This window comes from Plutella xylostella, chromosome 15 (genome assembly GCF_932276165.1).
Source record: "Plutella xylostella chromosome 15, ilPluXylo3.1, whole genome shotgun sequence".
NCBI classification, from domain to species: Eukaryota; Metazoa; Arthropoda; class Insecta; order Lepidoptera; family Plutellidae; genus Plutella; species Plutella xylostella.
Genome location: NC_063995.1, coordinates 6,563,855 through 6,581,737, shown reverse-complemented (window position 1 = coordinate 6,581,737; position 17,883 = coordinate 6,563,855). Strand labels below are relative to the sequence as shown.

The window sequence follows — 17,883 nt, the reverse complement described above, 5'->3', positions numbered from 1 at the left end:
CCCAGTCGTTAACAGCGAAGATAACAACGCGAAATATTGTTAATTTAACGAGCAATTAACGCCATGTGTTTGATAAATGATGGGTTAATTTATTGCATACAGCAGTCTTGTGACCTGCCACGACACTATGTCTTGAAGGGTTCATTTCATGATTGCATTAAGTGCCGAGCTTATTAATACATATTTTTTTAATTAGCCTGTATGTAGTAAGTCTCAACTAATGGCAGTTAAAAAAGATTTAAATCACCTTTTCATATTTATTTGTCGGTAGGTATATGTGCTAATCCTAAGCTTCCTATCTTGTATTGTCCACATCTCGTTTTACATTCATACAAGTCTTGTAATACAGTGACAGCATGTCAAATACATGCTGTCGATCTGTCGTGCCGGCAAGTCATGCATGTCACTACGTCATAGTCAGCTGTCGCGGACTCGCAGTTGTATCGCATTTCGCTATCGAATTGGCAGGGTAGATACTTTATATATTATTATGCCCTGATTAATCCATATAAGTATACAATATTATGTATGATATGTAAGTAAGTATGTAACATCTTTTCTAGTACTTAGTTCAAATATAATAAACATTCGTTGAAGAAATTACCAGAAAATTATAAAAATTATACATTTATGTACCTAACTTAATTATATACCTAGATATTCTTTTTCTTTAAATTAATCTTGTGTGTAAGAGTTATCTCTACGTTAGAAGATTGGTGCTATACTTTAAAAGATTTTCCAGTCATTTACACCTAGATTAAGTATGGTATTTAAATAAAGATGTATTATTATATTATACAATCCAAACCTAATAATATATCATGTAAAAAATATACATTAACAAGGTAAGTACTACACCAGATATGAGACGTAGAATCAACAAAAACTGCCTATGTGTTTTATCCCTCCTATCTCTATCTGATGCGCGTATGTATTTCTTGTTAATTTCACGAAAGGGTTAGTTTTCAGCGGCTCAGCCTCCAATAGCTCAGTTTCAGGCATCAGTTTCCGGTCAGCGCGCTCGGCTGCTAAATTGACCGCGAAAACTAACATTAAAGGCTTTGCTTCAAAACAAGCCTAGCTCGGCCGCCCGGCTCGGTGTAATTATAGTAAACGCGTTGGTTACAGTTGTTTTTGTGTGTTATATGAAAGTTTCTTATACCTACAGAGTGTTGCAAAAGTGGTATCGTAAGCCGCGGTGGTTACTCAAGGGCTCATCTAAAGCAAATTTTGTTTCGCACAAATTCGCAAAAGAGTATACTACGGAGGAGAACTGTTTTTTGCGTTAATTTTCAAAAGTTACTTATAAATGCCTTTTTGGCTTACACACATACTATGATACTATATATATGGCTAGAGGGCGAATGTAACTTTTTGCGACAGCATGGGGAACTATAATGTGGCAAGTTACTTGGCGACCCTCCTTGCGGGGTGAAAGAAGTGGCGGGGGCGAGGTAGCACGACATGCTACACACGTAGAAAAGTGTGCCCGGATTAATCTCGCGATAGCTTGTAACTATTTCTGACGTAAGTAAAATTTTATTCTATGAGTGTTCCCGTAAATGTCATATTTAGCTTAAAATTTATAGTTTGACAGCATTAAAATTTGGATGTTTACCTTCAGAATATCTACTTACCAATTTGAATTTATTTATGTAAAAGTGTTTTATTTTATAAATCAATTTCCATGTCACTTTCATGTTCACTCTCTGTTTGAACTTGTTCATCGTCGTCGTCATCCTCATCTTCATCATCGTTTTCATTAACTTCAATTATAAATCTAAGACAAAAACCAAAAAACATTATACCTACTTTGAAGTATAATGTACTAGAGTACGCCAGTCATATTAGTTCAGTGTACACCTATAATATTTTATGTTTAATTTACATTAAATTATAAATAAACAATAACATACCTGTCTAATACATCGTCAAATGCTCTATCAGATTTATAATATTCGTCTTAATTTTTTATGACATGGTCGTCACAATTTCTCCACTTTTCAGGCGAATAATTAGAGAAAAGCAACTCAAAGTCTTTTATCTCTTTATATAAGTTAGAGTCAATCGACGTTCTTGCGAGCTCGCCCTTCACGTACCGCCACACAAGTTCAACAGGATTTAATTCCAGGTGGTATGGGGGTAGGCGAAGCACGATATGACCATTTTCTTTCAAAATTTCATCAATTTTGTAATTTTTCTCTGTGTTTTGCTCATTAATTACTTTCATTAAATCACATAAATTTTGGTTGCTTTCCTAGTTACAAGAACTGACAACTGACGCACTGTCATATGGACTCTTCGTCTTTGTTGTTTACTTTTTCGTATCTGACTGCGCAGTACCAACCTTTAGCCGCGTAGCATGACTGATCCGGTACGCTGTTCTACAAGAAGCCCCTATATTGAGACATTATACGATTTGTTGTTTTTAACGTTATTTTGTTGACGAATTATAGATACCTAATAATAATATAATGATAATATTAAAAATGCCTCAACACTCATCCTAAGACTAATGGTCTCAGGATCAATGATCTCATGTGGGTCGCACTCAAATTATGACAGACTATATAAGACATGTGGCCGCCTCGGCTGCGCGGCCGATACTGCCGTAACAATGACATGCAGTGCACGCGTTGCCCTTCACCCCTCCCCCTCCCGCTACCCGCTGTCGTCTTGGGTACCGCGTCCCCTCCGCGTCTGTCACCCCGCAAGGAGGGTCGCCAAGCAACTTGCCAATCTATAGCGGCAGGAAGGCTAACCTAACTAAGGGTGCGTTGCACCATTTAACTTTAACTATTACAAACGTCACATCGTCTGTCAAAGCATCGGTTAAGCGAAAAATTGGTTGCACCATTCAACTATGGTTAAAATGACGTCATAACTTTAACGATAACCATAACCACCCCATGTTGGCCGGTTACTGTTAAAGTTAAAGTCAGGTAGCTGTCAAACCCGTTGTATAACCTCAAAGTAACAGTATTACGTACAAATATTAATATTCAATAATTCTTATCATGTCGCTTCTACGTGAAATAGTGCTTGAAACAAGTTCCTCAGAAATTGAGATTGAGGTGGAGTAAGTACGGAACTTACGAAATATGAAGAGAAAGGTGTACTTTCAGAGAACTGATAGATTCGCAGGTTCCAGGTCTCAAAAATGTGGCTCGTGTGTTGGCTTTAAAACTAGAACCTTTCTTACTGTCTCCAAAGACGAAGTAAGTGCACCTATTATTATGTTGTAGGTGTAATGATCATCTTCACCACCAAATAAGCGTCCACTTCTAGCCATGGGCTCTTCCAAGGAGCGAAACAACACTGTGCCCTCGGCCTTCCTTATCCAGCCACTACCGGCTACCTGCCGGTTGCCGGTCCAGCGCAGCAATCTAATATCAAAGTAACCTACGTAACTCTTTAATTGAATAACCTTGTTTTCAGAAATTTTGCAATCACTCAAATACAGAAATATATCAATGAAAATAAGGACAGAACTAAGAAGAGTGCAGCCCATTATTGTGGCTACGGCATAGCTGCATAATATATTATGTAAACAAAATAGAGACCCTGTGCTGTACCACCAGCTAGGTTTTTTATGATGATTCATCATCTGATGAAGAGGAACCTGTCTATGCAGTTAACAGGAATGATGAGCATAATCGAAGGATGTCAATAAATAATTATTTTAATAGATTACATCGTTAGTTTTTATTTCAACTTGTTAAGAATTAATTAATAAGATAATTAATAATAAAGGCTTCTTTTCTATTCTATTCTCTGGGGGTGTAAGTACCTGCACCTGGCTCTCTCGAATGGAACCTTTGTGCATATCCCCAAGGTCTAAACTGCCTTCCAAAGCTTGGACCATTTCTCCACCACGTTGGTACACTGCGGGTTGGTGGGTTCACATATCTAGATGTGCTAAATCTAGATATGCAGGTTTCCTCACGATATTTTCCTCACCGTAAGAGCGATGGTATACATTGTACTTATGTTAAAAGAACTCATTGGTACATGTCAGCGCCGGGATCGAACCCGCATCTCTGGCGTGAGAAGCGGGCGCTTACCCGACTGAGCTACCACCGCTCTTAATAAAGGCTTATTAGAGTCTACTTTGTCGCGGGTTTTATTGATGATAATCTTTTGGTCAATATTTGGAGGAACAACAGACTTAGTTCCTATGACATGTTGACTTTGAGTGCTTTGACAGAGAATGACGGCTACAATGTACTCTGTGACGGCTTCAGTCCGACAGCTAGATTTGGTATTGCCTTACATAAAAACGTTTCCCACAATAACTTTGGGGATAATTATGTCTCAAACGAAAAGCAACCCTAATAACATTAACAATGACCGACGATTTGATGGTGCAACACGTTACAGTAAAATATTAACTGTAACGACTCTGTCATTGCTAAGTTTAACCTTAACTATTACGATAACCGGGATGTTGATGCAACCCACCCTAAGTATATGAAATTTTCCGTCAGTTCGCGAACCGAACGGCGACTGAATGTGTCCGACATATTTTCATCAATCAATCCACTCGTGCATTAAGCTAAGTTATAGTCAACTAGCGCGTGATTTCTGTTGAACATGGCCCCGTCTCTGAATACACGTGTCTTGTTTTCATTTAAGCAATCTATTACATTTGTAAAAATGGTCGCGTGCCTCCTGAAAGCTGGAATCGACGGAATAAATTAAATATTATTGAGAATTATTCCGCCTTCTACGTCGACGCCATATCTGATTTATCTGAACTGTGTGCCTAAAATACTTGTCAATTTATTATTTAGATATTCATTGAATGTTTTATTTCGATTTGTGTGGATGAAAATAATGACCTAGCTTATGGAATACTAATCAACCTTTACCATATTGCTTGTAACTTAGGTATGCACGAATGTGTTACAAAATCATTAGGATCCAACAGCCACCGTTGTATTAAATAGGTAAGCTAAATAAAGAGCCATTTCATATTTATGTATGTCAATGTGCCTACTTATTCAGTGTCCCAGACTGCGAGTAGGGCACACGAATCCACATACAGATAGATAATGGTATCACTAAACAAACGCATTAGTGTCGTGTCCACTGTTATCTACAGGTGTGTATCGATCTGCATCATAATGGGCTGCCCATACCACAGAATAATAACTAGTCCCATACGAAGCCCACACGGGATTACAAACACTCGAATCCGTTCCCCCGTTCTTTCTGAATAAGAATGAGGAATACAATTAGGTCAGGCTGGGAATAAATCTGGGTGATTTTGTCATAGCTTTTTGTAGTTAGAACCTAGGTATTTATGTACACAACGGGTGTAAGACTGCTGAAGCGGTCAGCTACTTTATTTTGGCAGTATAGTTTAGGTATAAGTATTATATATCATAGAAGTAATAAACTATTTAGTAACTGTGTGATATAAACCTGTAAACCTATGTTTCATACAAATAAACGATTCTATTCTATTCCGCAGAACATGCAATTATGTAACGTTTAATATATTTTGTTATTGAATTTCCCAGATAAAATGTTCCATCACTTGGTCGAACTTTTCAATAATGCATTTAGCAGGTGAAGGTAAACCCTACATAGTAAATATTAATGCTAAAGTACTATATCTATGTATCACGTGAATCTTGGTCTATCTCCCTACGTAGCGCAACTCAGCTATAGTCCAATTCATTAAGCACATGACATGACTTAGGTAGTCATGATTAATTATTAATTTAATTACCCATTAATCAGTCATGATTAGCGTCATCGTCATCATAAAGAAGGCAGCCATTCTTGTGACATAATGCTATTACCTATACTACATTCCCCAAGGACCTCCTTTCATGTTTGTTTTCAGGGAATTCATAGGATTCCAAACTACTTTCAGAGCATGAATGATGAACAAAAAATATATTTTTACAGGTACAAAATCAAGTTGTATAATAATTATTACGTCCCGACAACTTCCGCCTTTGGTTAGGAACCTAAAGTAATTTGTAGGTACTTCAATAATGCAATTAAGTTAACTATCTAAACATTTACATAGGTGGTATTAATTTAGTTACCTACTTCCATTGTGACTTAATTATATTATCTTTTCCATCCATAATTAATTACTTTTGTAATATCTGAAGGTAGGAACAAGCTACATGCTCTAAGCACATCTATATTCCAAAATATGTATACAAAGCCGACGTTATTAAGCACGTAGTACATAAGTTTCGTGGGACTTACACGCATGTTTCTAGTCTATCAAGTCAAAAAGTGTCTGTTTCGCATAAATATTTTGTACAGTACTTCGCGGTAGCTATATTATCCTAGATATTGAACATCTGACAAATCTTCCATTGCTTTCTAATTTTTCACCCAAATGTATGTTTTGACAGTGCTAGAATTTATTAAAATGTATGCCTTCAGTATCGTCCCCACTGATAAACTTTCAGCAGCATTACCGCGAGGCCCCGCTTCAGTTTCCACCACCTGGTTAGCGCACGTTGATCGACTTGGAGACGCGACGGCTCACTGCGTTCAATCACATCATCATCATTAGCATAGCTTTGATTTTGAATCAGCCGTGATCTATTTATTACACGTACAGCCACTCGGATAGTAACGTGATATAATTATGTTGTAACTTACACGCATGTTGTGTCTCCCCCTCTGCTTGCCCTTTTTACAACACCCTGTATTATATGTAAGAGCGTGCCTTCAGCCTGCCATAAACCGTATCCGTGACGATTAAGCATTCATCGGGATCAACAGGAAATATTTGATTAGTTACTTATTAGATAAAACAGATTATGATTACAATTAAGGTTTACAAGAATGTGATGATGGTTTGGAATATTATCAGCTCTTGCTCTGATGAATGAATGTGATGATAAAAGTGAGTTTTATTTAAATACTTACCTAACTATACTCGGTCCATTATATTATTGGTTTCTTGACAGTCGAAATCCCATACATATTTGATGACTGCAAAGGAAAACTAACTTTACTTACCAGACATAAGGAAACGTCAAGAATACAATAATATAGTGGAAGCTCTATAGTTACAATTTGTGACACTTACTTAAAACATTTATTTTCGTAGTAAAATAACATAATCTTTAACGAAAGGTCTAAGTTAATGTTCTACTAAGGAGCAACTTCAAAACAGCTAGGTTTTCTGAAAGTTACGTGCAACAGCTACTAATTTTCATTTCCTTCCCTAGCTCGCAGAGTCAATTCAATAAGGCAACACAATCCTCCAACTTCTCACTGCTTCACTGAAATTGAGTTTAATTAAGTACCTACTGACTTAGATAGAAACAATAACTGAATTTTCAACTTTCAGGAGATAGTAGGTACATACTTACATGATTCTGTAAGGTAGTATGATTGATAATACCTACTAATTTGTGGAGACTGGGAACTGCTCCCAAAGAGCTTTTTATTTTCTATTGTTTGCTGATACTAAGTCAAAAGCCCATAAGTATTTATTTATCCACTTACCAGCTTACATCCAGCTGTAGCTGTTCTTCTTCTTCATCTAGTGCCTCTCCACTACTGGAGTATACTCCTCTCTATTCTTCGCCAAGCGTATCAGCTGTTCTACGCTGGCCACTCCCATTCATTCTCTTATGTTACGGAGCCACGACTTTCTCCTTCCGCCCACACGTCTTTTCCCCTCTACCTTGCTCATCACAATGACCTGAAGAAGTCGGTACCGATCGTGTCTGAGCACATATCCAAGATAGCTGTTGCCGTGGTATATTTGATCCATGCTGCTTGTTCCACCCACCAGGCTGCAGTGGAGGCGTCTCCGCGGGAGGGCGACGGCGACAGCCACGCGCCGGAGGGCGAGCGTCTGCCGGGCGACGGCGCCAGCTGCACCGCGCCCGACGACCAGGTCAGAGCGGGACAGAGAGTGCATGTTGTGTGCGACAGCTGCAGGCGGGACGGCGACGGCGACAGCTGCACCGCGCCCGACGACCAGGCCCTGTAGCACAGGGCACTGTTAAGACGTGACAAGAGTTCTCCGTCGCGCTTGCTCTTGAGGCTGCGCGATGTGAGTGAGCGCGATGCAAAACTCTTGTCACGTCTTAAATGCGCCCCGTACTAGCCCTTCTAGTCATTTGCTTAGTATCTGGGTAAAGACTCCATGTAATTAGTTGTAAGTAGTGAAGGACACAGCTGCACCGCTCCGGACCAGGTTAATTGTGAAGTGTACTGAAAGCGTTGAATACTGACTTATCGAACGAAAGTAGTAACTTAAACTAATATTTCCTACAATATAGTAAAACCACAGCATAAAGAAAACAAGGCTCTTACATTGGCAAGTCCGTGGTGATAATTTCCCCCGATAGATCCATTTATTTTACACATACCTAGCGAGGCAGATTTATTTTCATCTTGTTATTATTTTATCAATATTCTCTTGGGGGTTGTCCGTGATTGTTTTTTATTTTCAATCTTTACAGCTATTATTAACTAGGTACTTTTCTAAATTATTTTGTTTATTATTTGCAGAGAGTCAGTGATGATGATGTTGATACAAGTGCAGAAGCTGGAAACATTATAGATCCTTTTAGAAGTGAAGATGAACCAGGTAGGTTTTGTAACACCTATGTAAACGTGCCTTTATAAATCAGTATCTAGTAGTACCTACGTACTTACCCAAAACTAAATTTTCCAGTTTCGTACGATGGCATGCTGAAGACCGGAAGTTATTACAAAGGCATATACTGGCCTTCCATTACTAATAGTTTTAAGGTAATACATCATTTATTCATCTTTTATATAATAATTATGTACAACAACTATTCACCTATACGCTTACTAACCGAAGTTGCTAAAAAGTTATGAATCTAGGTCCGCTGTTTATGTTCCATGTACCTAAGCACCAGAGATTGTTCTGTCCTAATGGCGCAACATTAATAGGGTATCAGATAGCTGACGATACAAATAGTTGAGGAACTTCGCGAGAGTTTTAGGATTAGGGTTCGACCACGCCCCATTTGTCACTCCGATAGCTACAATCACTACGAGTAGGTTCAGAAAGTTTATATTGTGTATTCTTAACTATCATTATCCCCTTCACCCGATGGTACTTCCATAAAACTCTTTAACTACCGGCCTCAGCATTATTGTATCTTATAAGAAACTCCAAGTTACGAAAGTTCCATACCTGCTGTAATCATTTTCAGTTACATGTATACATAAATCAGATATAACCCGAAATGCTACTCATGTTACTTGATAAAACCGTATTTGTTTGAACCCCAGCTCTTGTTACGAACTGCCTACGTCTACCATCAAAATTTATAGACGTATTTTTCACAAATTGTTGATAAAAACCCTATCCAGTAACGATAATGTATCACAGAGTTATTTCATCATAATGCTAAGAATAGATCTCTGATATGGAGGCTTTATTTTCCCGCCCCGCTCAGCACACACCACACATCTAGGCTAGGCGAGACAATGTTTTTGTGCAGACAGAAAAGTTAATTAATAAAAGTGGTATTCCCTGTAACCCATATATGCCCATAACTAGTTTTTTTATCAAGTTGTTTTACTTTGGGATATGATTAAGATTCAGATTCTAAGTGCAAATATGCAAAAAACTCAAGTGGGTCGTTAGCGACCCTCTGGGCATATATGGCATGCATAGTTCTAACTTTGTACATTGTACATTGACATCCCTTGGGGCTTGAAAACCTGAAATGAGTTCACTACCTAATTTTCCTGGATCCTTTACCTTCTTCTTCGCACATCTCTGAATGCGCAATATTAACATTCTACCTATAGTCTACTTAATTCGGCTATTAATTTCAAAGGTAAAATTAAAAGAATGTTACAATGTTAAGCCTAAAATTTTTGCAATTTTCAGGATGAAAATTTAGAATGTTCGTATCAAAGGTATTCGCAGAGACAAAGGCAGAAATCTCTAATTATGGTGAACGTTGTAGATTTATGTTTAAAGGTGAGTTATTTGCAATGATTTAATCAAGTCTATCGCATTACCAGTTTACATTGTTAAATTAGATTTCAATTGTTTTACAGATATGTTTATCAAAAATTTACGCGCTAACCATGAGAAATAGTGATGGTGAGTACATTATCCTTAGTAGCAATGGTTTTTTAAATAAAAGCGATAAATGTACTAAATTGATGTATTTTCAGAGTGATCAAGTCAAACCACATAGTAAAACTTTTAAAACATACATAACATAACAAACAAACAAACAAGCATAAAAACAAATTACTGAACTCGCAGATTTCTTGTAAGCAATAACGAACCTTATTTCAGTGTTGTTTCCTGAAACATTCTAGACGGCAGAACTTTATCATTGAACTTTCCGAAGTCTATCCAGTGCATAATTTTGGGCAGGACATTGACCTACTTCGAGAAGTTCACTGATTAATTTCCACCGTCACCTTGTGTAATTTAATGGGTTAATTCACACACACACATCATTTGTTTTAAGGATCCGTTTTATCGTATTAAGTGCACTAAAGTAGTCGCCTCGAGTAACCTATCATGTACCTGTTCCTATAACCGTTCCGTGTCGTAGGTAGCCTGCGGCTGACGATTACCTGACTGGTCTATCCTTTCACCGTGGTGGCAAACCAGTCTAGCTAGCTCGCCACTGACGTAAAATCGGATCCTGTAAAACGGATGATGCGTGAATGAACCATCCTCCCCCGTGCAGACTTCCCGATGTACCAGATCGCGTGGACGGTGACGTTCTCGTGCCTCAACGTGGCCGTGTGCCTGCTGGGCTCGTGGCGCTGCTTCGCCAACAACTACCTGCACTGGGCCGCCGCCTGCACCTGGATCCTGCTCATTGGACAAGGTATGTACTTATATTTGTTTATTTAAGTCTTCAAGTATAAGTACAAAATGTCAGTTTAATGCTAAAAGAATTTTCTACCAGCCAACCTACAGGAGGTACAGGATTTTTTATCATCAGCTCGTAATTATCTTCTGTTGGCCCCTCCCAAGAAGCGCAATAACATCTATCTTGATTTGCCGCTGGTGAACTTTTAAACTGTTTAGGTAAACAGAAGAAAAGAGTATCACTTATGTAATCATAATCATATACAGTTATTATGAAACACTTATTGTATGTAGGTATGTGCCTCTCATAGTTTAAAAGCTCCGCTTTCAGAACCGTTAAAATGCGGAGCCTCTCGGTATATCACGTGTGCTTAGACAAGAATATGTGTTAGGAAGTGTACGTGTTACCGCGAAGCCATTCCATATCGAACACATTGAACTTGGCGAAAAGTAAGCAACGTCTCATAACGACATTATTGTCCGATTCTGTGAAAACCATTGTGACGAAACGTAACAAAAGCTGGTTCAATTTAGCCACACGCATTCCACTCACAGCTAAATCGATGGATGAAATAGAAGAGTCTCTCAATTACTTAGTGGAAGATATCTAACAAGGCTTGATTGGTTAATTGAGCCCAATTATCAGTTACACACGTATCTATCTTATTGTTTGGTATAATTTAATTAGTGTCCATTACTCAGTGTTGTACACCACCGCAGGTGCTAATATATGCCCGGCTCCGCTCCGCCTCGGTGTTTGTCTACACAAGAGAGCCTCATTGGTATTTACCTTGCAGTAATGGCTTTTCCTCGTGCTCACCTAATCTCCTTGTAAATTGAAACCTTCATGAAAGAGCGTGGTTTAGCATCTCTATAGCTAACTTATAGTACCTATATCATGTTTCAGTTTCTAATCTTAGAGATAAATATCAACACACATGCACGTGCATGCACTTCAGATATCGATTAAAGTTTTTCGGATGCAAACCTATTAGTATTAGCGAATATTCACGACTCAGGTAACTGCCGAAAGGGTAGCCAGAAGCACGTGATAGGTTTAATATTACTCGATGTTTTCGGTTTAAATAAACATGCTCACGTTTGGACTATGGACTAGAGATTCTCTACATAATAAATCCATACATACAATATGTATGATCATGTTTGTAGTATTCTGTAGAAGTAGTACTCACTCACTCTCGTTCCCAACCCCACAGCGCTCAGCGGGCAAGGCATCGGGTTCCAGGCGCCCGAGCACCAGGTGTGGTACATGCTGTTCATAGTGTTCGTGCCCTACGCCATGCTGCCGCTGTCCCTCGGCTGGTGCATCGTGATTGGATGGCTGAGCTCCGTGTCGCACGTGCTGGCCACCGCCGTGGACATACGGGAGATCATGGACAGACACCCGCAAGCTGTAAGTGTTGGAGCCGGAACATGCAGCTTTTGTAGACGGCTATGAAGTAAATTAAGGCTACTTGTATACCTATGCAGAGAGAACGCTGGTAACTGACATGCGTAGATATTAGTTTCAGACTTTGGTCGAATCAGAGTTGAAAAGCGCAAGAAAAACATACATAGAAGAAGCGGTCGACGCTGGTAACCAATTTTCTCTTTGTAAGTATTCGCTCTAAGGCTGATACAAACCATTATTTTTTTATGTCCATTTGTATCCTCAATAGAATACCTTATCCCTTATCTCCTTGTAACATAGCTACTAAATGAATAACATAATGTAGGTAGGTACATCGCAGTTTATTATATTGTTCATAGCGTTATTTATTTATTTATTAAATACTTTATTGCACAATAATAAAATTATGTACATAGGCGAACTTAATGCTAACAGCATTCTCTTCCAGCTAACCTTGGGTGTTGTGGAGAAAGTTATAGGTAGTGCGAAAGACTGAGAGGAAAGATAATTTTATAAAAATACCTACAAACACTAGAATACACTTACTTGTATATAATACATGTATAATAAATATATACCTATAAGTTACATACATATACAATACATAAACCTAATACATACTATACTTAACTAAAATAATATTTTATATATATATATATATATATATATATATATATAATAATATCATCGTCACACTTACATACTACTTACAACAAAACAAGCGTTATTATAGTGAACTTCCGATTACCTCCAGCGTGCCGCCCGCTCGCGGCTGCGGTTGACTCTGGCACAAAGAAAACTGTTTAACTCAGTAATCACATGTGGTTTTACCCGATTGAACAAATATTAGAGTTTAAATTATTTACTTTAATAACTTTCAATCTGTTGTTCCCTGTTGAAAACTATATTAAGTTAATCAAGATACTTAACTAGTTAATGATCCATAGTAAAGTCACGTGACAAAGTTTATGAGGAAGCCAAATTTACAAAAACTTCTAAGTAAGTAGAACTTAGGTAAATTTAAAAGTTGTTCATAATTAACCACTCATTCAACCATTTTCCATACCTTTTCTGCAACACTGTGTAGAACCCCGAAGGTGCGTCACCTTAACGAAGCTTAGCGTCAATTCACACGTACCACAACCACACCACGTCGCAGCGACATAATGTGGTCAAGCTGTGGTTACGTGTGAATAGTGTGACAGCGGCTTTTTGCAGTTGCGTTGTGGCAGCGACAAAATGTCGATGTGGTTGTGTTGTCGCTGTCGTTGCGATGTGGTAACCACGTGGTCGTATGCATTTAATAGGGAGAGGAGGTGGCCGCTGTGCCGCCGCCGCGTGGCGGCGTTGCCGACGCGATGTGGTCGTATTACACAGGTGGTCGATGACAACGGCAAAATGTGGCACGTGTGAATTGGATTATTCATTTTCAATACAAAATATACGCCCGACCACACGGCGTGGTTGTGGTCTGGTTGTGGCTGTGGTGTGGTTGTGGTACGTCTGAATTGGCCCTTAGGGCGCCTTCAAATTAGTCGCTAAGTGTCGCGCGACTGCAGCGCCGCAGCAGCGCTGCAGCCGCGCTTCTGTCTTAATTCCATATAAATTATTAACGCGCGACTGCAGCGCTGCTGCGGCGCTGCAGTCGCGCATCTTTTAAATTACAAAATTTATATGGATTTTGACAGCAGCGCGGCTGCAGCGCTGCAGTCGCGCGACACTTAGCGACTAATTTGAAGGCGCCCTTAAACGTAGATTGTCTGTAAGAGATGGCTCTTAGCGATAGGTGGCCTAGTGTGCATTGTTTCTAGTCTATAAGTAGTTTTTGTAGATTCATGTGGTGTTCAATAAAGTCATATTCTATTCTTACCCTCACCTGTACCCCCGCAGGCATCCAGCTGCGGCGTGCGCATGCTGGTGGGCAACATGCTGCTGTACAGCGCCGTCAACTTCGCCGGCATGTACGCCAAGTACCTGGCCGACTGGGGGCAGCGCAAGGCCTTTCTCGAGACGCACCGCTCCATGGTCACCCGACAGCGGACCAAGCGCGAGAGCGACAGGCACTGGAGGCTGTTTCAGTCGGGTGAGGTTTACAACGCGTTTATGTGATAGCGAACAGAAGAATTTACGGGAATCATAAGCCATTCTGATCCATCCAATGCTATGCCTAGAAGAGATTTAGTTTGGACTGGTGGACAAGGTGGACAGGGGGCAGCGCAAGGCCTTCCTTGGAGACACACTGGTCCATGGTCACCCGACAGAGGACCAAGCGCGAGAGCGATAGGCACTGGAGGCTGTTTCAGTCGGGTGGGTATGGTTTAATAGGCGTTTAGGTGGCGCAAGGGTCTGGACGGGAATTTTAAAACTTCTGATTGTTTATCCAATGTTATGCCTAAAAGAAGTATAGTTTCGACTGGTGAGGTAAAGTTACCAGTGATTAAAGTAGTTCATGATTATGATATCAGTATAAGTAATTTAAGTGGCTCATCTTCTCGAAGTACCCTTATCCTCTACAATTCTAGACTCACTTACATAGACTTATAAATGTTGAACAAGCAACAACATACCCTCATGGGAATCTGAACGAGAAAGCTAGTCCAGACGTATATCTTCATAAATTCTGAAGATGAGAAAAAGCTCTTTCAAGCTTTTTCGTTTTTACATTAGCACCCACGGGATTATTGTCACGTTATATTAAAAATAACAGGTCTAATAGGTATATGTTGCATATTTCGAACCTACAAATAAATAAGCAACATTTCCTATTCCAACTTTCAATTTACAATATCACTAGGAAATACATAATTTATTTGATACAACGTGCGTCCTTGAAGATTTCTATTTGAGAATTGTGTTTACTTACCTACCAACATTGCACTCGTATTTCACATGCAGAAATACATTTTGCATTTCCTCGCCACATGATTCTGTATTCATACTGACACACTTTACACTCATTCATTATTTATTGCAGTGATACCAGACTTTTTGGCGAAGGAGATTTACAATCACGTGTCCAAAGTGAAGGGAGACTTCCAAGAACAACAATTCAACAATTTCTACATACAAAGACATCAAGATGTTTCAATTTTATTTGCCGATATTAAAGGATTTACAGGTAAAATGTTTACTAAAATATTGACCGACCTGTACCTACCCAGTTGTTTACTATTTTTCAGCACCCACATTTCTAAAAGCGCCTGAAACCTGAAAGTATCAATTTTACTCAACTTTAAGTAAAATTAATGGAGTTTTACTATATATTTTTCAGAACTTTCCAGTAAGTGTAGCGCACAAGAACTAGTCAAACTACTCAACGAACTTTTCGCAAGATTTGATAGATTGGCTTCGGTAAGTACAATACTTACGATATTTTTACTTAGTTATTTTCGCCTTTCTTATTGCTTAGGTACTTTACTATATAATACCGTTCCATTTTCATTTCATAACAAAACTAATTTGGAAGTTAGCCACTCGTTAGGGACTAGGGTACCCGAAATTAAGCTTTCGTTGATAAAGCGGCTAACTATGCCGAGCGACTAACTTTTTGTGTCAACTTTGTCCTAGCCTAGGCTTAGATACTCTTGTTGGACGAAAAAAATATAGTTATGAAACTTATTATGAAGTAATAACGTAAGCTAATAACACCATATTTTCTACGCAGTATTTTTGCGCAACAACTACGTTGGGCGTAATCAAAATCTTATATTACAATGTACAAAATTGATATAGGAAAACCTTTTATAAAATTCAGTTTATGCCTATAAATTAACGGTAGTCAGTTTACATGTCGGTACATAATTGCTACGGTAATAATGGGTTCTATTCAAATTTTGTATTTTTTTTGTCAAAACCTTGACCGTTGTCCCTTAGGAGAACCACTGCCTGCGCATCAAGTTGCTCGGCGACTGCTACTTCTGCGTGTCGGGGCTGCCGGAGCCGCGCGCCGACCACGCTCACTGCTGCGTCAACATGGGGTTGCACATGATCCGCGCCATCCGCGACGTGCGCTACAACGCACAGGTATCAAAAACAATCAACCTCTTTCCCAAGGAGTACCACACCTTTCTATCCTGAGCCTTCTTCTTCCAACCACTATTGATATATGTTTGTAATCTCTACCTGGCGTGTGATGGCGGCATCTATGGCGTCTCATATGAAACTCCATCTATGTAATCACTTGGCCGCACGCTAGTAGAGACACCGTCCCGTCGCCATCCATCCTGCCCCGCCCGCTGTCAGACCGAGCCTTTAGCCGGCTAAATGCCATTTCAGCTTGTCTCAAGACTTTTTTATGTGACGTTCCGTTACCGTTACCCCCAACAACACCCCTGTTCTCACCCACAGGTGGACCTAGACATGCGCATCGGTATCCACAGCGGCGCGGTGCTGTGCGGCGTGCTGGGGCTGCTCAAGTGGCAGTTCGACCTGTGGTCGCAGGACGTCACGCTCGCCAACCACATGGAGAGCGCCGGGTTGCCCGGGTGAGGATTGTAATTCAAGTGTAGCTCAATTATTTGCCAAGGATTAGAACAAATGACCGTAATCATGCTACAATTTTACAACCCAATAAACTCAAACATAACGATCAATAGTATATATAGTCCAGTCAATAAATGAGTCAAAGTGAGGTGTAGAGTGCGTGAGCAGGTAACTAAGCGATTCCTTCAGAAACTTGTTCAGGGGGCTTAGGTTGTTAACATACCAAAAGTCCTGACTCCTAGGTGATGAGCGGGGGGGAGGAGGGGGGGACAAAGGTACGAATTTCTGGTTTTTAGCTTATATCTCGAAAACGGTGCATCGGAGAGAAATATTTTCAACTAATGAAATCAAGTTCTTAAAATTATCTAAAACTTTTATAGTATATGTTTTTTTCTGATTCCTAACCGTTTTCGAGCTATTACCCTCGGAAAAAGTTGAAATTTACAAGAGAAATGTATTCATGTCAAAACATTCATAAACATTGCATCATATTGTCTAAACCTATTCATAAATGAAAAAAAAATTATAGAAAAGAAGTTGTAGATTTTTAAATTCCCTTTTAGAATATATACACATATGCTGGTTAACGTTCAACCCACCTAAAGTTACAGCTATTTTACTCACACTTAAGCTTACTAATTCGGTGAGCTATGTCAGTGACTTTACCAAAATGCAAGTTTAAAATAGCTCTAACTTTAGGCGGGTTGGACATTGACCAGCATATGTAATATATTCTAAAAGGGAATAAAAAATCTAAAACTTCTTTCCTCTTCATTTTTTTCGTTTATGAATAGGTTAAGACAATATGATGCAATGTTTATAATTTTTTTGACATGAATACATTTTTCTTATAAATTTCAACTTTTTCCGAGGGTAATAGCTCGAAAACGGTTAGGAATAAGAAAAAAACATATGATATAAAAGTTTTAGATAATTTTAAGAGCTCCATTTTATTTGTTCATAATATTTGTCTCCGATGCACCGTTTTTGAGATATAAGCAAAAAACCAAAAATTCGTACCTTTATCCCGCCCTCCTCCCCCCCGCTCATCACCTAGGAGTCAGGACTTTTGGTATGTTAACAACCTAAGCCCCCTGAACAAGTTTCTGAAGGAATCGCTTAGTTACCTGCTCACGCACTCTACACCTCATTCCTTGACTGGACTAAT

The 17,883-nt window shown here is 39.2% G+C and overlaps 1 protein-coding gene across 2 annotated transcripts in view; it reads left to right on the top strand.

Moving 5' to 3' along the window:
• Positions 1-17,883, top strand: part of LOC105382561 (adenylyl cyclase 78C) — a 45,936-nt gene that overhangs the window by 15,957 nt on the left and 12,096 nt on the right. The window contains exons 4-15 of one of the 2 annotated variants that reach the window (XM_048626005.1): positions 7,784-7,888; positions 8,509-8,587; positions 8,675-8,751; positions 9,872-9,964; positions 10,027-10,090; positions 10,695-10,838; positions 12,040-12,236; positions 14,124-14,316; positions 15,208-15,351; positions 15,505-15,584; positions 16,107-16,256; positions 16,581-16,717. In XM_048626005.1, the coding sequence (XP_048481962.1) occupies positions 7,784-7,888; positions 8,509-8,587; positions 8,675-8,751; positions 9,872-9,964; positions 10,027-10,090; positions 10,695-10,838; positions 12,040-12,236; positions 14,124-14,316; positions 15,208-15,351; positions 15,505-15,584; positions 16,107-16,256; positions 16,581-16,717 (1,463 nt within the window). The remainder of the gene's footprint in view (positions 1-7,783; positions 7,889-8,508; positions 8,588-8,674; positions 8,752-9,871; positions 9,965-10,026; positions 10,091-10,694; positions 10,839-12,039; positions 12,237-14,123; positions 14,317-15,207; positions 15,352-15,504; positions 15,585-16,106; positions 16,257-16,580; positions 16,718-17,883) is intronic. The other variant, XM_048626004.1, reaches the window with a different exon arrangement.